Source organism: Canis lupus, chromosome 24 (assembly GCF_003254725.2).
Source record: "Canis lupus dingo isolate Sandy chromosome 24, ASM325472v2, whole genome shotgun sequence".
Lineage (NCBI taxonomy): Eukaryota > Metazoa > Chordata > Mammalia > Carnivora > Canidae > Canis > Canis lupus.
In genome coordinates, this window is record NC_064266.1 from 16,803,940 (window position 1) to 16,827,650 (window position 23,711).

General features: G+C 45.9%; 1 protein-coding gene across 10 annotated transcripts in view; it reads left to right on the forward strand.

The window, feature by feature from the left end:
- SLC23A2 (solute carrier family 23 member 2) overlaps positions 1-23,711 on the forward strand; it is a 142,100-nt gene that overhangs the window by 92,533 nt on the left and 25,856 nt on the right. For all 10 annotated transcript variants that reach the window (XM_035706068.2, XM_025469383.3, XM_049100209.1 and 7 more), the window contains 4 exons: positions 711-868; positions 16,393-16,481; positions 17,490-17,560; positions 18,484-18,665. In XM_035706068.2, the coding sequence (XP_035561961.1) occupies positions 711-868; positions 16,393-16,481; positions 17,490-17,560; positions 18,484-18,665 (500 nt within the window). The remainder of the gene's footprint in view (positions 1-710; positions 869-16,392; positions 16,482-17,489; positions 17,561-18,483; positions 18,666-23,711) is intronic.

A 23,711-nucleotide genomic window follows, 5' to 3' on the forward strand; every position in this document is an offset into this window, starting at 1 on the left:
CAGACAGAAGGAGTGTGACCAGTGAGTGCCAGGGATGTCCCACCAGGGCTGAAAAAGTTGGGGACCAGGCCCCAAAGGAGGAGTCGGGGATGGGTGCTTTCTGGAGGGTTCCCACAGCTACCATACACCCATAATCCTTCTCTGATGGTAAACAATGCCAGACCCTTAAAAAGATGGAAAACACCTTGAGCAATGAAGCATGTGTAACTTTAATCCACAGATCTGAGAGAATAAAAAAAAAAGGCCGGTTGATTATCTCAAAAATATAGAATTCCACATAAAATATTGACAAATCCTGGAAGAAAAAACTAGTGAGACTAACTAGGGTTTGTTTCAAGAATGGTTCCATGAAATAAAATTCATGTCAACAGATTAAAGGAAAAAGATCTCAGATTTTAGCAATTGATGCTACAAAAGCATCTGAACAAAGCAGATATTCCCAGCCAGAGTTATGTAAATAAAACCTCACCTGTGCAGGCCTGAACTCAGGTGAGCTGAAAGACGGGAAAACATACCAGAAAGGAGAAACACTAAAGAAGAAAGAGGATTTGGCACAGGGTATGCTTGTGTGCCCCAAGCACCAGAGATCCTTCTGATGGACCATTTAAGAAAAATAATGGTGGGGCGCGGGGTTGGGGTGGGGGCAGTTCAGTTAGAATTAGAGACAAAGAAGGGTTTCCTGTCTTCCTGACCACCTCCTTCATCCACAGCACTACCTGACGTGCTTCAGTGGCACCATCGCCGTGCCCTTTTTGCTGGCTGACGCCATGTGTGTGGGGTATGACCAGTGGGCCACTAGCCAGCTCATCGGGACCATTTTCTTCTGTGTGGGAATTACAACCTTACTGCAGACAACGTTTGGATGCAGGTGAGATTGGGATGCTGAATTGGGATACTGAAGCCCCCTGAGGCATGGAGCCAGGCCACTCACCCAGGGCTGCTCGGAAGGACTGGCTGGAGCTCGCAGGGGGTGTCCTAGTGGCCACTGCCCCCCACCCCCCAACCCTGTGTTGGTTTCCTTGGTGGAGGGATCAGCCTCCCACTCAGGTGTGTAAGCTGGAGACTCAGACTCACTCTCATCTCCTTCCAGATTCCCAGTGGGCAAGTCTCATTCTCTCCAGGATCCCCTTCCTGTCCCCCTTCCTTTAGCTCAGATCTGGAGGTGCTTCACTCATGCCCCATGGTTCTCTCCTCTCTGCTCTGTGGGGACACCATCTCCCCCAGGCAGTCTTGCTAACATTGTGTCTTTCTCTGTGCTGCTGGGCAGCAACCCCACTCTCTGTTCCAAAATCTGACTGTCTGACTGCCCCACCCTGTAGGCTTCTCCCTTGCTGTGTCCCACCATCCCCTGGGTGGGGCCCACCTCTGAGCCCCACACTCACCCTGGGCAGAGTTCCTCCCCGAGCCTGCTGTTGGAACCTGCTGTACTTGTGCTCCCTCAGCAACTGGTAAACCCTGCCTGTCCTCCCACCTTGTCCCTCCTGCTCTGTGAAGCATCCCTGTCTCCCCAAGGCTGCTGTCATGGCCTCCCCTGAATCCCCGCACATACATCTTATGTATAGTCTCCTAGTGTGGCTCTTATGCCACTTTGTCCTTTTTTGTTGTCATGTCTTTTCCCACTGGATTGTGCTCCCCTCATTAGTGCCAGGGCTCTGGCTTGTCCACCTAGATCCGTCCAGGTCTGCCTCCTCCTGCAGGCTTCTCGTTCCTCTCCTTTCTCCTCTTCACCCTCGTCACAGTACAGCCTCCTTCTTTGTCCCCAGCTCTGCTCATGGTGTGGAGACTGCTGAGGCGGGACTGTCCCCAGGAGAGGGGGCAGCAGAGGACACTTGAGAAAGTTCTGTCCCTTGCCCCGTTAGAGACAGCCTGAGGAGGCTTCTGCCTTTCCTGCTGGGGGAACAAGAGGGAGAAGTCACAGAAGGCAGCTTGGGAATCATGGACTGTACTCTGAGGAGTAAGAGTCCTCAGAGACCTCAGGAGGGCTGCCCTTACTTGGGCCAGGAGAAATTCCAGAAGGGCTGTGAGTAGTGCTGAGGCATTCTGGTTGGCAGTGCCGGCACCAGCCTGGGAGGGGATGGGGTAGCTCCCTGGCAGGTCTGCTGATGGATGGAAGGCTGGGGGGCTGCCCAGCAGTTGGAGGGCAGGAGTTCTGCCCCTCCAGGACTGCCTATAGCCGTTACTCTGAGCACATCCCTTACCTCAGAGGGTGAATCTCCATAGAGGATCTGTGAGGGGAGGAGCAGGTGTCATTGACCTGCTGCGGGGAGGGAATGCATTCTGGGCATTCCACAGAGGACTTGAGTTACTGTCTCAGAGCCAGGTAGGGAAATCTGGCTGGGAGCATCTTTCAGTCTTTTGATAAAGCATTTGAGGCTCTACATTTCAAGCCTAGAGTGTATTAAAAAGCTTTTGTTGACTGACTCTGGAGCCTTACCTGGTACACAGTCCACTGGTTCTCTGGTTGGGGAGTTGTTCTTTTTCTAAACTGTTGATGCACTGGGGGGCTTGTAGCATAAACCATCTATAAATTGGGCAGTGCTCACAGTTGAGAATTGCTGGTCTGTCTGAAGAGCAGAGGGAATGCATATGTCTGTTTTGTGGTAAAATATGGACTGTTGGCTGCTCTGCCCTGGTCTCATGCCAAGGAGGCTAATCCTGACTGACAGTTGAGCCTGGCAGCCACAGGCAACTGTGCTGTTGACATAGAAGGGAAGGTTGGGGTCTTTGGGTAAGGACCCTCATTTATGGGAGGGCACTCATTCAGGACCCTCTTGCCCATTCTCAGGGCATGAGAGACCTAAACAGAGCAGCTTGGATCTGTGCACTTCAACCCCATGGCCATGCCCCCCCACCGCCGCCCCCAGCAGTTGAGCAGAGAAAGAACAGGAGAGGGATTTGAAATACCTGCTGGAATGGCTCAGAGACCCAGCATGCAGAGCTGCAGTGTGTATGCACGTGCAGACGTTTGTGAGTGCAACGTGAGTGCGTGTGTTACCCAAGGGGCTTGGTGAGTATAGCTTTCTTTGCTCTCTTTCGAGGGGCGTATCAGGGAAGCCCCACCTGTGTCCTTGTGTGAGAAGCAGCGGGTCCCATTCCCACTGTGGTATGGCCATTTGCTTAGCTATAAATTGGGAAGTGGGTGTCACGTCTGCCAACCACATTAGCGAATACGTGCTGCTGGGGCAGGATGATGTGTTGAATGAAGGGCTTCCGTGTGGTTTTGTCTTGGGATGTGGATTTTCTATGGCTGTGTGCGGTGGCGTCCATACTTTTAACCTGGGAAAAGAGGGGGAGAAAACTCCTGACCTGCTCTCACAGATTCGTAGCGAACAGTCCATGTGTAAGGCACTGGGTGACGGTGCCAGTTGTGGAGGTGTTGAAGTGAGCATGTGCTGTGGAGCAAAAAGGGCAGCCACCTGCACCCTTTATAGTGATGTCCTGGGGATTTGAAGGGAGAGTCCAGGGAAGGTGATAGCATGTGAGGTCTTGAAGACTCAGAATAGGCTCCTTCCTGGCCCAGGAGGGTTGAAAGAACATTTTCTGTCCTGGGAAGGGCAAGGGCAAAGGCAGGAAGTCAGCCTGCTGAGTCCTCTCCCTCCACCGGAGGCCGGGCTGTGGGCCAGTCTCTGATGCTTGGGCCTTGGGACGGGGCAGGGGAACTTGCTAGGGCTTTGTTGGCAAGACACTACTGGGGCTGTGCCTTGAGAGACATTACCTGGATGCAGTGTAGAGGGGGTGATGGGCCAGATTCAGGGGACAAGGGATATCTAAGAGAAAGGCAGTGGGGATCCGTGCAAGGATTCGGGAGGGGAAATAGGAATGAGGATGTTAGAGGTGATAGTCCCTGTGTGGGATGGTAGCTAGCCAGAAGGTGGTGGGGAGAGACGGATGGATGGAGGCAGAGTGAGAGAGAGAGAGAGTGTGTGTGTGTGTGTGTGTGTGTGTGTGTGTGTGTGTGTGTGTTTGGGGGATTGAGTGATGAGTTCAACTGTAGCCTGCATTCTAGAAGTCCCTTCCTGCTTTTGATCCTAAGATGGAAAGAAAAACATGAGTGTACCTTGAGTGTTTTGATTAAAGGATATGATTGAATGAATTTGAGCAGCTGCCTTTGGGGCTGGGGAGTGTGGCAGAGCAGCCCACATGTCACCCCCCTTGGGTTCCTGGCCCTTCTTGCACTGAGCTAACTCTTGCTCTCCTTCTCTGTGCCAACAGCACTTTTTTCTTGCCTGGGATCCTTGCTTCCAGTGTTGTGGATTCCAACTCTGCAAAGCCTCAAGCTCTTATTGATAAATTCTTTTCAGTATTTGTCCACCATATATCTGAGGGACTGCTGAGCACGGGTGAACCAAGATGGTGAAGTGGATGAGGGGCACTCCCCTCCCTGCCTGGCTAGTCACCACCTCTGGGGTTGGTTTGCTGCACCTGGTTATTCACATGTTCCATCTACCCACCCTTCACCCTTTCCAGTAGAGCTCTGAATTCCCTAACCCCTGCTCTTCCCCTCCTTCCACTGGGCCCCATTGGGCAGGGCTCCCCTCTCCAGTGGAACCACCTACTGTGCCCCTGGCTCGTTTCCTGTAGGTTGAGTGAGAGAAGAGCAGAAATCCCAAGAGTGGCCAGATACCCCACTGCCTCCCCTGCACACCCCCTCCTCCAGTATTTCCAGCAGAGCAAGGCTGGCGGTCAGATCTCAGAGTGAGGACCCATCCATGATACTCCGAACACCTGGCTCCTCTCCTACTCGGGATGGGGAAGTGGGTGTGTGTCCCAGGGTCTGTTCCAGAGGCTCACCAAGTCGATGCTGCCAGAGCTGCCTGCTTTGCCCGTGCTGGCTCAGATAGAGTCGTGATGTGTGTGTTAGGTATTGGGTATGGTTAATTTGGCAGTGTAGTAATGTTGCTTTAATTATGAATAAACAGTAAAAATGAAATATTACAGTTTTAAGGAAAACTAATTTAGGATTGCAACAATAAAGGTAATGATGTGTTTTTAAAAAATTAAGTTGGATATTTTAATGGAAACTATAATCCCATAGGTGGTCAGAACCTACAGTACCCAGTGTAAAGCATTAGCTGAAGGCATGTGGTCAATAATGGTTTCTTTTCCCTTCATACATGAGGGTTGCAGAGAGCCCAGGAAGTGAGAGGGACCTACTCAGCCCTCTGGCCTTGGGCAGATGACCTCCTAAGCTCTATTTCCATTTGTGAAAAATGAGAAGCTGGTCTTCTGAAGGTGTCCTGTCGATGACATTTTGCCATTATTGTGCATATAGATTATTACAAGCTTCTATTACGTGCTTACGTTTGAGAAGTTGAGTATGAGTAAGAGTCACATAGAAATTCCTCTAGTTCTGCTGGATGCTAACGTGGACCTCATCATAGGCTGTGAATTACCACCATAACAGACTTGTGTTTTTGCTTCCTGATCACAATAGAATCAAACAAATAGATCGAGCAGTTGGGGCAGAAGGGATGGCCAGGTTGGGACCGTGTAGGAGGGAGGCCTGATGGAGGGGAGAGAGGGGTTTATTCCCAGTGTCATAACTGTAAGGATGGTAGGTGGCCTGTGCATGTGTGTGTGTGTGTGTGCGCGTGCATGTCTGTGTGTGTATGTGTGTTTGCAGTTTAGTGCCCATTTCTTTAGGCTTACAGTAGCAAAAGGAAAAGAATTTTGTGTTCAGCTGTCATGATTTCAGATCATGTAGTGTCTGAGTTCTGTAATTTCTTTGCGTATTTTCCCCACCTCCTACTGAGTACCCAGTACTCCATTGCACTGGACGCGGTGGGTGCTTGGAACCTAAAGACCTGCTGTGGTCTCTACCTGTGAGGAGTGGGCCCTTTCCTTTGAGGAAGCTGGGAGGACCACAGGTCTACAGCAGAAGAGGGAGGGAAGTGTCAACCTCCCTGACCTGTGGGCTGTGCCCAGGTCATCCCTCCTCATTTCATATGGGTACCCTGCTGAAGAGTGGGGTGCTGTTCCTGGAAGCCTGTTTCATTCCATTAAAATAACCATAATTGGCGGGGAAACAATGGCAGTGAAGCCAATGTGTGCTTCCACAGACCTGGGCATGAGTTAGGAGCACCAGCTTTGGGGTGCTACATCGTGAAGTCTCCTTTGGGGGCGTTACCCCCGGTGGGCTGGTTGAGGCCACCCCATGTGTGCTGCAGACCCTCCTCCCTTCACTGCACACCTGCCCCTGCACGAAGTGGTGTCCTTTCCTCCAGGGACTATGTTTTGAAATAGTAGTTGTGGGTCTCAGCCCCTGACACTGTGTGACTGCTGTGGCTTTAGTGCTTCCCAGAGCCTCTGCCTGCTGGGGGCAAAAGTTCTGCAAAGGCTGCTGCTACCACCTCCTTCCTCCCCACTTGCCCTTTGACCTTGACCCCTTGCACTTTGCTTTCAGCAAGGTCTTTATTGCTGAGTTTTCTCAAGTGAGGTTTCAACAATTCTCATTTTGGTTAGTTTGTGATGTCAATCCCAGGAACTCCTCAGGCTTGTTCCGAGAATTAATGCAAAGCTTTGAAATCCTAAGAAATCAGGGCAAGTTTGTTCAGATTCCCCCATGTACCCCCACCCCCATTACAGTGTTAGCCAGCTGGCAGCAGTATTGCCTCCCCTGGCTTTGGGGAGGACTCAGCTGATGCATCACCTTGGCTGCTGTTGCCTCTTAAAACAGACTCCAAGTGTTGGTATATCTCTAAACTTCTCAGAGTCCTACCACCTCACTCCCAGGTGTCAGTGCAGAGCTGGGGGTGAAGGAGGACCCTTGAACCCTGCCCCTTATCTGCCACACCCACCCTTCTCCACTTCCCCGGAGGCATGGCAGGTGCCATGTCGGGGGTTCCTCAAGAGGTGCCTGGGGCAAAAGACTGGGAGACCTCACTCTGAGCTCTCCCACAAAAGAAAAGACTGCAGGTAGACCCTTCCCAGAGGAACCCCTCCTGTTCATCACAGGCCTGCTGCAGGCATACACAACTTTCCTTTGCTGAGAAATGGTAGGAATTGGGCTGAGGGAGTCCTAGTAGCTGGTGTGGCAACCCATTCTCTAACCTTGTCTGTCCTGAAGAGGGCACTCCCCTGTCTCTCCCCTCCCTGAGTTCTTGGGGCCTGTATGTGGTAAGTGCTTGCTGAGTACAGGGGTGGCTGTAGGATACCTCCAGCTTTCAGGTCTGGGGCTTTGAACTCGTGAAACTTATAAGGGTAGAGGGAAGCAGTGGGGGTGATTGGGCTGTCTCCTGCATTCTGTTTCTGTATATGCATTTGGGGCATACATGCAGTTTTTTGAACCACTTGAGAGTAAAGTTGTAGATGGCATGTTGGCTCACCCATAATACTCTATTAGGACTGAGGGTCCCTTGTGTAACCATTTACCACACCTGAGAATATTGTCGTTCCACTGTATCATCTAACATGCAGGTTATCTAATATCCCGGGTTGTCCCTGAAATATCTTCCTTAGCTGTTCCTCCCACTTCGCTGAACCCGGATGCAACCAAGGTCATGTGGTATATTTGTTTATTATGTCTCTCTGATCTCTTAATAATGAGCTGTTCTCACCTCTTTCCTCCATAGTGTTGCCTTCCTAAGGTGCCCAGGCCATTGTCTTGTTGAGCATCCAGTGGCCTGAATTTGTCAGATTGTGTCCTCAGGATGGTATTTGATTTTTTTTTTTTTTTTCTCCACAATCTCTCTTCTCTGTTGTAAACTAGGGGATGGAACCAGAGGTACATTTAGATTCAGGGTCAGTGGGTTTGCCAAAATTATCATAGGGATGATAGTCTTTTGTATTCTGTCCATGAAGCCACACACAGTACCAGGTGGCAGGTTTTTTTTCCCTAAATAAAAAAAAATTGCTGTCCATTTAACTCAAATTTTGGGTGCTATGTTACAGAACTGGAAGCCGGTAAGAACTTGGAGGTAATGACCTTGGAGGGAACTTTGCCTTGGTCCCCTAACCAGCCGTATCGGAGAGCTTTGGCCTCAGCTGGCATCATGCCTCTCCCAGTTTTCCAGCCTTGTGACTGCACAAGCTATCTGGTCTCTCCAAGCCCCCTTCCCTCATCTGTAAAATGGTGATTAATAATGATGAAATTGTTAGCATCGAATGAGATAATGCTTGGAACCTGTCCACACCTGCCTGTTGGCTTATTTTAGTGCACCTTCTGAAAGGGAAAGACGCAGGTGGGTGCAGGTGAGGCAGGAGTGCAGTGGGCAAGGGCTGGGCTGTCTGGCAGAGCAGCATGTCCTTGATGCATGTAGCAGGTGGTTGAGTGCACTGCTCACCACACTACCAGCATCCTCTGACCAAGGTGGGCCCCTGAATTTGTTTCAGGTGATCAGAAAATGGTTAGGTCTTTATCTAGCTTCTCCTGCGGCCTGAGCACCCACCACCACCTCTTAGCTGAGGCTGTTCAAGGTTAGCTCCATGAGCACCAGCTTTTCTAGGTGATTTCTCCTTCGGTTGACATGCTGTTTCTCTGTGAGTATTTCTGATGTTCCCAGGGAGTAGGAGACTGGCAGAGTCCTCTTAGTACATGTGGGGTTAATGAGTTCAGTTCTCCATAAAAGTGTTTTAGGCTAACAAACTCTTTACTGGAAATAGTTGATACTATCATGTTTGACAAAGAGGTTATCAAAATTGCATCCAACTAGCCCTCCTAAATTCCTGTACTCTGTCTGGACAAAGCCTCTGGCTGTGAGCTGTGGCTTGGGAGGGAAGCTGGTTGGCTGCTTCCCGCCAAGGATCTCCAGGACTCTAATTGGAAGTGCTGATAGTTCATCTAATTTTTGCATTTGCCTGTAAAACCAGAATAGCATGAACTTGAAGATAAAAGGTTACACTTGGCTTTAGTGAGGTGTTTTTTTTTTTTTTTAATCAACTCAGAATGCATTAGAAATCCAAGTGCAAGAATCATGAAACTGTGTAAGTATTAGAATAATACAAGGGTAAATTCTTTTATAACCTAGAAGTAGGGAAAGCCTTTTTTAAAAAAATTTTTAAACATTTTATTTATTCATGAGAGACAGAGGCAGAGACATAGGCAGAGGGAGAAGCAGGCCTCCTGTGGGGAGCCTGATGCAGGACTCGATTCCAGGACCCCGAGATCATAACCAGAGCTGAAAGCAGACGTCCAACCACTGAGCCACCCAGGAGCCCCTGGAAAGACTTTTAAACTAGGACTCAAACCCCAGAAACTATAAAAGGATCATAAATCTGATGACTTTAAAACTTTAAAAATTTTAAACTTTATATTGTAAAAATATACCATAACGAAAAATGACAAACTAGGGATGCCTGGGTGGCTCAGTGGTTGAGCATCAGGGTGTGATCCTAGAGTTCTGGGATCGAGTCCCACATCGAGCTCCCTGCATGGAGCCTGCTTTCTTTCTGCCTGTGTCTTTGCCTCTCTATCTATCTCTCATGAATAAATAAATAAAATCTTAAAAAAATAATGACAAACTGGAGAAAGTATTTGTCAGGTATCACAGATAAAGTCCAACATTTGTAATATAGAAAGAACTCTTGAAGTATTTTAAAAAGATACCAAAAATTATATAGAATAAGTAGAAGACATGAACAGATCACGGGAGTTATATAATAGTCCCTCTTCATATGTAAGAACAAGTCAATTTATAATAACAGAATATAAACTAAAGCTGCCTTTGAGATACCATTTTTCATATTTGTCAGATTCACAAAAAGGTAAAAATTTTGATGAGCCAAGCCACTCTGATGGCGAGACTCTGTGAGAACAGGCATTTTTATACATTGCTGCCCAGAGTGAAAATAGTTCAACCCTTCTAAAGAATGTTACAATATCTTGAGTACATATGCATTTAACCATTTGATCCAGCAGTCCCACTTACAGAAATTTACTCTGAAGATACACTCCCACAAATGCAATATAATGCCCCAAAACTTACTAATTGCCATATAATCTCTACCAGCAAAATATTTAACAACTTAAATGCCCATCTGTAGGAGACTGGCTGCTGTATGTATATCACACATTATAGTCCCATGCAGCCTGAGGAAGAATGGGAAAGGCCTCTGAACTAGTATAGGATAGGTTCCAGGATATGTTGAAATAAATTGTTTAAAAAAAAAAAATGGGGATCCCTGGGTGGCACAGGGGTTTGGCGCCTGCCTTTGGCCCAGGGCGCGATCCTGGAGACCCGGGATCGAATCCCACGTCAGGCTCCCGGTGCATGGAGCCTGCTTCTCCCTCTGCCTATGTCTCTGCCCCTCTCTCTCTCTGTATGACTATCATTTAAAAAAAAAAAAAATGCACACACGAAGGAATTAAGGATAAATGAGGAATTAAGGAAAATGATTAACTATAGTGAGTAGCTGGGAATGGGGCGATGGGTGGGATGGTAGTGAGACTTTCCTGGTACAGCTCTCTATCTGGTTTGATTTTTTTAAACTATACAAATATTCAACATATTCAAAACATAAAGTCTAAAAGGATGAAGAGCAAATCCTGAAGTTGAATTACAGAAACATGAGAGCCTAACTATATGTCAAATTGCTAACCATACAGAATTCAATCACAGACTTCAGAACACAGTGCTTTACATGCCCTGAATGGGATTTATTCTAAGGACAAAATAGAAATCTTAATAGGCTTAATTATCCTAGTCTCATTAGTAGTGATTTTGGTGTAATTCTGGGACTGTGCTGTATGATGTAATAGGATAAAACAAATGAATAGTATGTTGATGATGATGGAAATTGGGACAGTCAATGTAGCAAAAGGAGAGATACAAATACGGAAAGAGGTAATCCAGGGTATTAGACTGAGCTAGAGGTGTCGTTATCACCCCATGATTCACAAATGAATCCTAGCTCTGTTCACTAAAAGCCACCCCAGGAACAGTGAGACCACCTGGTGTTTGATCTTGGTTTCTGAATCCTGCTCTGCACTAAAATGAACCTGGCCTTCCTCCAGTAGTAGACTCCAAGGCCAGGACTGAGAAAAGTGCAGGTTGACCCTGGAGCAGTCTTGTGCAGAAAACAAAGACTTGCTGGAAGAATAACAAAGACCCACCTGTGGTGGGGGGGGGGAGAGTCACAGTCATAAGAAGGGGAACCTGCTTGAACAGGCTGCTTTGGGCAAGTTTGGGACAGTCTATTAAGAAGAATCATCATAGAAGTGGATTATAAAACTGAATGAAAAAGGAATTCCTGCATCTACAATGACGTTCAAAACAGTAAAAGAAGGAGATAAGGTTGAACAAAAAAAACTCCTTTATGAAAGGCTACTGGTTTAATGTGGATGGAATGACCAAATGGAAGAATTGTAGTTCTTAATCCTGCTATGTAAGAATGTTAGTAAGCTGGTGGGAGTGTAATATTCCCGCAGTGGGGCACCTGATGTCCCGGGCAAGCCTCCTGATGGGATGCTTGAAGAAGTGCGTGGCACCTGAACAGTCTCCTTGCCAGAAGTGTTTAAGCCTGGGTCTGAATGTGACACAAGACACCCAAATGCAATATAAAAACTCTGATTGGATTTGGGGGAGCAGAGGCAGGTATAAGCACTTTGATAAATACATGGATGCAGTTAAATGTGGCCTGAATAGTAGATAACATCGTTAAATTAGTGTCATCCTTGGATGTGACATGGGAGAGTGATGGCTGTAGGAGGGTGTGTTTAATCTTAGGAGATTCAAGCTAGTTTCCAGATAGTGCAGCTGATAGAACATATATAAGAGAAACAATAGGAAAATGTTACCAGTTAGAGTTTCCTTTGACAAACTGTGTTTTGCTTTTCCTTAAGGGACTTAGGGTACACATTCCTGCTGGCAGATTCAATTTTGAAACTATGGCTCCTTGAACCAAAACCTGTTCTGTTTCTTAGAGATTATTTTAAAATTGTGCTGCCATTTAGACTCAAGTAAATATTTATCTAACAATGAAAGATTTTGCATGAACTGGATTGCTTTCTGGTAGATGGAGGAAGCCAGGCACAGAATGCACTTTCTGTGTTGACTGTATTGCTTTACTCATTTTCATTAAATGATTCAGTTCCAGGGAGGTAACATTTCCTACCTTCCAGGTGCTACTTGTAGGGCCCATCCCCTCTTTTAAACTTATTATTAAACTTATTAAAGACATTTCTCCTGATGACACCAGGGAAGATTGTTAGCCCCTGAGACCTGGGGGATTTGTCTGGAAAATTCATGCACGTTTAACTGTCCTCTTTATCCAGTGCTTTTAATCTTTACCTACCCCTCCACCCCCGAAAAAAAGTCCTGTCCCTAATTTGCAGTTACAATCAATATGACAGACTTATTTCTAGTCTAATAAAATTCTTCTCAAAGAATAACATTTGTAAATAGTGCTTTAACTTCTTAATTAGCTGCTTGTGTGCATGTTGGTGCTGGGGACACAATGATGAGTAAAACGCCCCAGTTTCTACTGTCAGGGCAGTTCCAGCCCTGTGGGGAGATGGTCAGGCCCACAGTCAGGGAGAGTGTCCATCTGTACAGATTGCTTAGATGTTCTGAGGGGGGCCCATGGAGGCCAAGGTGCATGTAGAGACCTGGGCTGGCAGGTCATTGGGGCCGACACGGCGGCAGAAGGGGGTCAACAAGGTACAGACAACAAGTGGAGTCAGGCCACAGCCTGTTGGAGTGCCTTGTAAGAAATGTTTGGGTTTCAGGTCAGCTTCCCTAGTTTCCTCAGAGCAGTCCTTTTGGAGCAAGGTCGCTCTTGCCTGCTGGCACAAAGTGGGGTGTTTGCCCCTGGTCTGCCCCGACCATCACTACATCAGCCCCTACCCCCAGTCAGGTGCCTGCAGTTCTCAGAGAATTCCTGGGGCTGCTGTTGCTCTCATTTGTGACTGTTCTTCTCTCTGCCTGGACCCTTCACAGCCCCTCCCACACATGTTACCCTGCTTCTTCCCCTTTAATCTAGGTGGGTGACTGCTCCTACAGACCCCCCCATCTGCATTACCACCGCCTTTGTGTGTGGCCACAGCTAGCTGTGTGCTTCACACAGCAGGAATCCTCGGTACCCAGGACTCGTTTTTTTCTGTCATTGTAAAACAGGAAATCCCTTCACTGGCACAGGAGTTGTCTGCGTTTGTGGTGCCTGGTGCCTCAGCGTCACCCAGAAGTGAGTGTTCACAATGCAGATTGGAGGCCTCATCCAAGACTCTGATTAAGCAGGCCTGGGTGAGATGCAGACATCTCCATTTTTTTAACTAGCACCCCAGGGAATCAAGAAGCAGCTTCCTGGCAACTTGTAGGGTGACTTGCAGAAATCACAGCCAGAAAGTCCTGAGTTGTCAGGGAACACAGTAGGACTGCAAAGAAGGAGATCCTGGAATGTTTCCTAGAGGAGAAAGTATTTTCTCTGTGCCTGGAATGAGGAATACAAATGGAACATTGGAAGTGAGTTAATGACCGAGAGAGCAAAGGCTCAGAGGCAAGATGCTGCAGTGCAGGTCTGTAAAGGGCCCGGAGCTCTGGTCTCCTGGGGCTGGACAAGGAAACGGGAGACCTCTAGCAGAGTTTTAAAGAAACGGTTAGGTGAGTTTTTTTCCCTCCATCCTTGGTCTGGAGCCTAACATGGGAGCATGTCATGACAACCATGCCTGCCTGTCTGCTCAGATTTTTTTTCCCCTCAGAACATCTAGTGACACGGTTAACCTTAAAAACTCATCTGCAAAAACCTACCACTTCTTCCTGTGTTTAAGATAATACTTTCTGTATGCGCTATGGCAGCAGATTTTCCCTGTAAAAGAACTAGCAGGAAATATTTTCGACTCTGTGGTCTTGTTGTAACTACAGGACTCCACCACTGTAGCCCCAAAGCAGCTGCAGACAACTGGCGAAGATATGGGAGTGGCTGTGTCCTGAGAAAACGTTACTCACAAAGACGAGTCATGAGCCAGTCCCTGGTGTAAAGAGAGGCACAGTTTAATTAGGACAAAGTAAAAGAATAGACAGTCTTGTCTGCATGGGGAGCCCAGGGACCTGAAGTGGTGATAGGCATGTGACTGCAGTATAGAGAGTAGAGCCCTGGGATTGGTCAGCTGTATGCTGCTAAAGGACTTAAAAAAAAAAAAAAAAAAAAAACACATCAGATGACAGTATCTTTATCCTCCTCCATCTTTTTCTTAGAAAATTGGCTTTGTATTTAGGGAAGTTCTTGTTTGATGAAATAATATGTTTTTGTCACAACTTTACCTAAGAACACTTCCATTAAGCCGCTAATTTCTGCTGCCAGTTGTGGAGACCACCCTGGGGCACTTCTGCTGCTTGCTGTACAGTGTGGTCATGTATCCTCCTGCTCGTACTGCTTGTGGCAGATGGTGTGTGTGGCTGGACAGTGAACATGTGAGCTGGCATATGTGGCCATTTCCAGAGCATCCTGGGAGACCAGGGCAACACATGTGCAGATTTTCTGTGACCACCTGCTTTCAAAGGAATTCAGGATCCCAGTGACTTGAAATGAGGGAACTTCTTGGTAGCTATGTTCTCAGGACTTTTGGTCAAAGTTAAGCTGTAAAACGTTTGCCCTAAACGGTGCCCAGATCCAGACAAGGTCAAGAAGAGTTCATGACATCGGGGGCGGAACCCAGAACCAGTCTACACTTTCCTGTCCAGTGAGTCACCAGTGCAGTGTCGATTGCCCTGTTCCTAGGACAAGGCCTCTGAATGCAACCCACATAACGTGGCCCTGGGATGTGTTGCTTGAAATCTGAGACAATAGTAAAGCAGATGTTATTTGGGCCATTTGAGACGACATCCATTCCTGATTAGATGTTGACCTCCCTTTACCCTTTTAAGACATTTATGAAAAGTTACCAAATCAAACAGGGTTTTTCTTTGATAAACATTCCCACTTCAGGTGACCTTCACTTCTACTTTTGATGCTACTGTGCTCTGGGCTCAATTATAAATAGGCGGTTGGTGGAGGGCATGCCCATGTGAATGACTGCTAACAACACATCTGGTTTGTACTGTGTAGCCTGCCTCTATGCCCTAGAGCCAGCATCCTGCCTACTCTGAATTGATTTCCTTGCATGAGTAAAACAGCCAGGAGAACAAAAGAATCTTGACCCTGTATCTGGCACAGAGAGGTATGTGCTGCCTCTGGGCTTATAATGTGGCTGCTTATCCTTCAGCCAGAGCCACCTTCTCGCAGCCCATTTCCTGTCCCAATCTGGGCAGGACTCGCTGTCGGAATGCAGAGAGGCGAGTGCTGAGTTCCCCGACCGCTGGCCAGGACACTGATTCAAGGCTGCCAGGGAGTATTTCAGAAGTATCTGGACATCTGGGAGTTCCCAGCCCTGCACACAGAAGTTGTTTTTATATTTTACCCAGAAAATAGTGTTAAAAATAGCAGTCAAGTTCTTATGTTAGCCTGTAAAGCTACCTTTATACAGCTGTAGCTGAAATGCCTTCCACTTTCAAAGAAAATGGCAAATTTTTTGAATTTGAGTAGTTCAGATGTTTAGAAAGTCAGCATGAAGTATCTAAAATGTAATTGAATGGTGGCATTTGAGGATTGTAGGCAGGAGATTTAACAGAGAGTCCATATGCTTCCTGGGTCTGCTTTATTTTATTTAAAAAAATATTTATTTTGAGATAAAGGGGCAGAGGGAGAGGGAGAGAGAAATAAAGCAGACTCCTGGTGAGTGCATACACCCACGTGGGGCTTGATCCCAAGATACTGGGATCATGATGAGAGCCAAAACCAAGAAGTCTGATGCTTAACCGACTGTGCAACCCAGGTGACCCTGGGTCTGCTTTAAAAATAGGGTTTAAAATGCTTTTTGAGTATTGTTTGTGATTAAGCAGAATATTATGTCTACTGTTGATTTATAAGTTACGGTTTTTCTTTCCTCAATAGCTCTAGATCACTAACACAATTATGATGCTTATCCTCTAAGATTTTAGGGCTGATTTGATTTACAAAATGGAATGACGGGAGAGATTTTTTTTTCTCTGTGATAACCAATAAGGATATAAAGGTAGGGAGGAGGGGAGTGGTAAATGGAAGAGACACCGATGTTTAAGAAGGTGATCACAAACTCAGCAGGGAAGTGAGACACCCAAACACCTGACATCCTTTACTCCCAAGGGGGAAATGTGATGGCAGGGCCTGGGCCTGGTGTTAGGGTGCTGGCACTGACCACAGGGCTCCCCCAGGGCCCTTGCTGGGACTGTCTGTGGGGAGAGCAGCAGGAGGGGAAGACGGAGAAGCCGGCGGCCCTGGCTAAATGGTGGAGATCTGTGTGGACTGGGGCTCTTTCTCCCTCACGTGCCTGCATTTACTCATGTGCTATGTTCTATGGAAAAGACTGTTAAGCTGTCAAATCGTGAACTACCTCGGTAGTTCCTGATGCCGTGATCATGGTTTTGGTCTCGTTTCTTTTAGGTTACCCCTGTTTCAGGCCAGTGCTTTTGCATTTCTGGCCCCTGCTCGAGCCATCCTGTCTTTAGATAAATGGAAATGTAACACCACAGGTAACTGCAGTTATTTCCACGTACGTCATTGGGGTCCCTTAGCACAGGTGATAGAAGGGAGGCCTGGATGTGCTGCCCTTGGCAGCCTTAAATCCTTTCTGGAATTGGGCACAGAACACACAAACCAACAAACCGCTTAGAACACTCCAGTCTGTGGATCGTGTTTCTGTCTCTCTCTCTCTCCCCACTTGTTCATCCCTAATCCCAGAGCAAGTAAGGACCAGAAAGGACCTCATTTCTCTATGCTAATGAAATTAATAAATATGGGAATGGACTAGAACAACATTGTGCTATTTTTCTGCCTCTTTCTTTCAGTGGATTTTATGAACCACCAATAATCACTCTCTTTGCTGCGTCAGCATCCCTTCTCTGAAACATCTCTGCTTTTTGAGGATCTGGCTGCTTTGGTTTTCTGCAAATGACTTTCAGTCCCTACCCCTTTGCCCTCTCCATTAGTGATTACAGAGATCCTTAAATAACCCGATACAGTCAGGGAAAAATGAGATAAGAGGTTTGAGAAAATCAGATAGACCTGTTGTACTCTCAAAATGCTGTTAGACTTTTCGGTTCTAGGAGCAAGGTTTTCCAACCTTTGTTTCCTTCCTTGCTCCTAGGAATTAGTTTGTGACCACTGATTGGATTTAGGAACTGGAAAAGGCCCTCTGTTTTAAAAACCTCAGTCAGGCCACCTTGCTCTTGGGCATTTCACTTAGCTGCTTGCAAAGGTTGGTCTTCGTGTGAGGCTGGCACTAGCAACATGCATCCCCAGTTAAGTCATCTTTTGACATGCTGGGAGCGCTCAGTCGATGAATAAATTTGCTTCCATTAACATTGGGGAATCTACCTTTCAGTATGGTAAAGCTATACTGTGGTAACTTGAATTTTAGGGAGGGGAACTTTATACATAAAACAGGGAGGAGATTTCTTCTTACAAAGAGTAAAGTGAATATATCCTGTGCAACATTAGTGTCACTCCAAAAAAATGTTGTCTTTGTTTTTGTTTTCAAGATGTTTCAGTGTCCAATGGAACCACAGAGCTGTTACACACAGAGCACATCTGGTATCCCCGGATACGCGAGGTAAAAGAGGAGCATTGTCTGCTTGTGGCTTCATTGTTGACTGTGTCCAAGAAATTGTAGTTACTTGCACTAAGCCCTCCTTTTCCTTTTCAGCTGCTGACATGTTTATTTCTGTTGTGAAACTAAATTTAGATGACGTCACCGTAAAACAAAGCATGCAGAAATGCTTTGTGCGACCAGACAGTATTGTTTCTTGCCCTTCATTCCTTTCCCTGTCTCCTCCTCCCCCACCCCTTGTGCCCCTCCAGTGTGACCGGCCGAGGGGCATGGCTCCCTTGGAAGGAGCTATAGAGACTTGCCTGGGGGCAGCAGAACTCTTCATCCCAGGCTGCATTTGTTTGTGTGTATGTGGAGAGAATTAAAGCTGCTTGTCTGCTGTGGTGCACTTGAATGAAACAGGGCATGGGAGTCCTCAGACATGAAGAATGGCTTACAGCTCATCTAGATCTTCTCAAACCTGGAAGATATTTATTTCACCGCTAGTTCAGAATGGGCACAGATACAGCTGTTATCCACAGTAGAAACATTCCTTTAGAATTTGTGTCGGTAACACTATCTTCTAAATGTCCCTCAGGGTCTCACTCTAGAGTCTGTGCTGTAGTGTCCCTCTGAGGCTGGGTTTGAATGTCCTATGTCTTGAGCGGGAGTGATAAATCTCTCTAGTCTGTGGGGAGGCAGGTTGGCTGTACATCAGTACCCATTTCTGTAATGCTTCTATGTCAACCATGTCGTTCATAGGTTGGCTAGACCCCATTCACCCTACTCGTTTCTTTTGGGGCCTCAGGAATATTCCATCTGTGTCATGCCTGTTAGGTAATAACTCACTGCTTGGCAGAACTTTCCAGTGTGGTTGCAGGTGACATTTGAAGTCTGCGATCTATAGGCAGCTCACTCTCCTGTCCGTGTCCTCTCTCTCATTCTAGATACAGGGTGCCATCATCATGTCCTCACTGATAGAAGTGGTCATTGGCCTCCTAGGCCTGCCTGGGGCTCTGCTGAAATATATTGGACCCTTGACTATCACACCAACGGTGGCTCTCATCGGGCTGTCGGGCTTCCAGGCAGCAGGAGAGAGAGCGGGGAAGCACTGGGGCATCGCCATGCTGTGAGTAATCTAGACCACTTAGCACAGACTGTCAGCACCTCCCCTTCCCCTTCCCACCACCCAGGGCAGCCTCTATTTTAAAGTAAGAATAGTCTGGCAGTTTAATCTTGATTTGTTTCTTTCCAGGAAGTTATTGAAGGGTTTAAGCCCCAGAGATTGGGAAGTGACATGCAGTCAAGGTATTCTAAAGACCTGTTTGGCAGTGATGTATATAGAGAGATTTGTAAGGTTTCAGACTTTAGGAAGTATGTGTAAGATGGTGGTGGCATTAGTTTTTAACTTTTGAGGTCATGCCAAGTCTCCTGCACATGAGAGGAAATACGAGAAGCTGAATCCTTTAGATGAAAACTTGGGGGGGTGGGGGGGGGCTTCTGGATTGGCAGGAGACCGAGATGCTGCAGGAGGGTCTGTTGGCATTGAAGGAAACGTGACTCCCCAGGCTTCTGCACACATCTGTGGGGAGGCCATGGCTCCTGCCAGAGTCCTGCCAGTCATTGCTGGTCCTTCAGGATGGAACTTCAAGTCTATTAAATATGTCACTTACCCCTTTATATGTCGTCAGTAATGATATCGAGGACTTTGATAATATTTTAAGGTTAGTTTTTAGAGCCATGGAATTCTGTATGCCACAAATAGAACCTCACATTCTTTTTGTGTTCCTGGAGAGTGTATATAAGAGTTGATCTTGTCACAGGGAAATGGTTCAAAACCTGGAATTTTGCCAACCAACAAGATTTCTAAAAGTAAATAATAAAAGGGAATTTCCAGTTGTTTTTGTTTTGTGAGGTCTTCTGTAATTATTAAACAATAAGCAGCACCTCTTGAGCCCATGCATTAGTAGTGCTTTGCCAAACACCCGTGCACACTGTAAATTAAGGTAGGCCCCAGTGTTATCCCCATTCAATAGCAAGAGGGGCAGAGGCACAAAGATGCACAGCTAGTAAGTGGTCAGCATGGCTTTCAGAACCCAAATAGTCTGACCAGAATTTACCCTATAACACTTAAACCTGCCTATCTATTTTGGAAAATGGTGAGCAAGTAAAATGCATCCTTGCATAGTTATAATCCATCTATCCTTACAAATTAAGGTATGTGAAAATGTCCAGGATTGTTCATGGGCGTGTAGAAGGGCATGGAAGAATGTTTGTTCAGGGAAATGCAGTAAGTTCCAAGAAGGAGAAAATGTAATTAGCATCATACAGTAAAATTAGAAGTCAGCAGAAAAAGGGTGAACAAACTCCCAGACTGCTGAGAAGTTGGAAAACACTATTATAAATGACTCTTAGAGGGGAGATTGAAACTTCACAATTACTGATAATGTAGAAGATGATGGTGAGAACTGACCAATCCCACAGAGCAGTCAGAAAAAGGTACAATCTTGAACACCTGGGTGGCTCAGTCTGCTTGTCCCTCTCCCTCTGTTCCCTCTCAAGCTCTGTCTCTCAAAAAAAAAAAAATTTTTTTTTAATAAAGATTTTATTAATTTATTCATGAGAGACACACAGAGAAAGGGAAAGGCAGAGACACAGGCAGAGGGAGAAGCAGGCTCCATGCAGGGAGCCTGATGTGGGACTCGATCCCAGGTCTCTAGGATCACGCCCGGGGCTGAAGGGGGCACTAAACCGCTGAGCCACCTGGGCTGCCCACAAATAAAAAATCTTTAAACACACACACACACACACACACACACACACACACACCCATATAATCTTTAAAGCAAAGTACATGAAGAGCTTATCTTTAGAAACTTGAAAAACAGGATAAAAATGAGCCTAATAGAAGCAAGGGGTCAAAAATTAATACAAATACAAAAATATGAAACATATAGAAGTGAAAAATCCCAATGTTGGTTCTTTGGAAAATAACATGTGAACACACTTTTGACAAGGTTAATTGAGCAGAGAAGGGAGTGAATGCACAGATGCAGGATAAAACCTTAGATCCAGAAAGGAAGGGTTATAGCTATGCTCCCTGTCCCCAGATTTAAAAACAGCAACAACAGCAACGGCAAATTAATAAAATGGGTGGTTTACAGAAAAGCATAAAAACCAAAAGGGACTCCTCCCCAATTACTGACCACTAAATGTTGGGGTTCCTCAGAACCTGATCCCAAGCAGCCTCCCCACCACATGCTTTTCCCCCAGGAGGCCTCATCTAGTGCATGGCCCCAGCAAACCTTTTACACTGGTGACTTCACAAGAGCCTGCAGCCCAGACCTCTGGACACCAGACTTAGAGTCCAAGCCCTGGCCTGCACCCTCCAGTTGCTGTTACACAGGACACCTCAAACTTCAAAGGGAGAAAGCGTTAAGCTTTTGACTCTCTCCTTGCCCCTGGACCAGTGCCCTCCTCCTGCCATCCTGTTGTCAATAGGGGCCACAATCACATAGCCAGCTGATCAGCTGGAAACCCTGCTGGTGTCCCCGATTCTTGGCTTTCTCTCTTCCTCATGTGCAGGCCATCTTTCTGCCTTACCTCCAGAGTCAGTCCCCCACTTGACAATCTTCACTGTGGGTTGTTGCTTCCAAACTGGTCTCCAGCTTCTCTCTTGCTCCCTTCCTGCCTGTACACAGCCCTGTGAAGTACTAGGCCACTGTTTGCTCCTGTCTCCTCCTTTTGAAACTGCACTTGGACCCAAGCTAGAATTTTGGAGGCTTGTGGGTCTTCTCATTGTGTCTACAACCTCCCTTGCCATCCCTCGTTCTGTTTACATCTTGCACTGGGCACTTGGGGCCTTTTTACTCTGGAATGTCCAACTTTTGAGGGGTGGGGGGCAGGTGGGGAATGATCTTGAATTATTTCATGGATGCCTTCCTCCCTTCCATTCTTCTTATCTCTTTCTGGAACTTCTAGAATATTGGACCTCCCAAATGCTTCCTCTGCTTTCCGTTTCTTCAAGTTTTTCTCTCTTTGTGGGAAAATTCCTCAGTTGTATCTGTGCATCCTTCTGTCGAGCTTTTCTTTTCTGCTCTCATGTTTCTTAGTTTTCACCCTGCTTCTTTTGTACTTGAGACGCCATCTCTGTGAGGGCGAGGCTTCTGCTCAGTGCTAGTCCCTACGGTACCTCCAGCACCTGGCTCACCACCTGTCAAGAGCAAGTGTTCAATAAGCACCTCATAATAAGTGAGTGGGGGACAGGGATATGTGAGTCCCACCCCTGACCACAGGAAGAGTCAGGAATGCTGTCAGAGGATTTTATCCCTAAAAAAAGTTCTGAGCTACAGTTGTTAGTAAGTATATTATATTTAAAGGAAGAGAAAATTCATGCACTGGTGAAGCGGTTCTGGCACTTTAAGAAACAAGGGAAACTTCCCAGGCAATTTTATCTCAATGACAGATCCTGACAGAGCAAATACAAAAGGGAAAGCTTGGACCAACATTTACTTTCCTCCCTAGAGTTGGTATAAAGCCCCAAGCTGAGTTCAGATATGTTTAGGTTAGTAGTATGCTAAGGCTCAGTGTCTTTCTCTACTTTAAGTCTTCTTGTGATCTTTTATTTTTTTAAAAAAGGTTTTATTTGAGAGAGAGAGAGCGAGAGCACACGGGCACACACACAAGCAAGGGAAGGGGCAGGGAGAGAGAGAGAAGCAGACTCCCTGCAGAGCAGAGAGTCCCCACTTGGGGCTCGATCACGGGATCATGGCCTGAGCTGAAGGCAGGCATTTAACTGACTGAGCCACCCAGGCACCCCTCCTTGTGATCTTTCAAAATGTAAATGTACAGAAGACTCTTCAAAAAAAGGCCTTGGTGTCTAGCCCTGTGCACACAATTTTTTTCGTGCCATATCTATTAACGTATCTTAGAAGAATGTTCTTTGGAATATTGTTTGGAAAATGATGCTATAGATAATACTAAAAAAGCCAACATATTATGTTTATCACTTTAGAAACTCAAGGATGATTAAATATTAGAAAATTTATTATTAAAATTCATTATGGGCCTATGATGGATTTAATTAATAACATAATGACAACTAAATCAGTCAAATTCAATCTGTATCTCAGCTTCCAACTGTTAACAGTATGGGAATAGAAGGATGTTTCATGAATAAGATTTTTAAGTGCCTTATCCTTTAATGATGAAAGACTTAAATATCAGGCCTGCCTGCTGAAATCAGAAACCAAGATAAGCATGTTTATTTTTTTAAAAAAATATTTTATTTATTTATTCATGAGAGACACAGACTGAGAGAGAAAGGCAGAGACACAGGCAGAGGGAGAAGCAGGCTCCATGCAGGGAGCCCAATGTGGGACTCGATCCCGGGTCTCCAGGATCACACCCTGGACCAAAGGTAGACGCTAAACCGCTGAGCCACCCAGGGATTCCCGATAAGCATGTTTATTATTACCAGTATCATTTAAGGTTGTTCTGGATGTCCAAATCCTTGAATAAGAAAATGAAGTAATGTGGGTCATTCCCAGAAAGGTCAGAGAAAAGGGAACGATAACTCTCCTATAAGAATTTAAATACATTTCAGAACCTAATAACAGCGCTGTGGTCCTGGGGACAGGATAGACAGAGCAGAATGGGAGGGATAGAAACAGAACCAAGAAGAAATTAATATTTAGTGTATGATGGCAGTCATACTGGAAATCAGGGGGGAATAGAAGAATTACTTAAGAAAAACTAGATAATTATTTGGAAAGAGTTTATATTCCTAGTTTATATCAAATTACAATTTAAATTGAATTAAAGACTGAAGTATAGAAAGTAAAACAATAAATGTGCCCAAGAAAACCTACATAAATATTTAAACAGGATGGGGTGGATCTTTCTTAAAGCAGATAATGAAGAGAAAGATTGATAGATTTTACTACTGATGCATTTAAAACTCCTATCAAAACCCACTGAAGCTAAATTATAAATGAATTTGGGAAAATATTTATAACATGCCATTAAAAAGGCTAATGTCATTAATTTATAGTTTCATTAAAAGAGAGAGTCTTGGTGGAGTAATGAGTGAATGATGTGATATAAGCAGCCATTTAACGAAAAAAAGGAAGTAGAAATAGCTGATTATCATGTAAAAAGGGTTACCCTCCCCAGT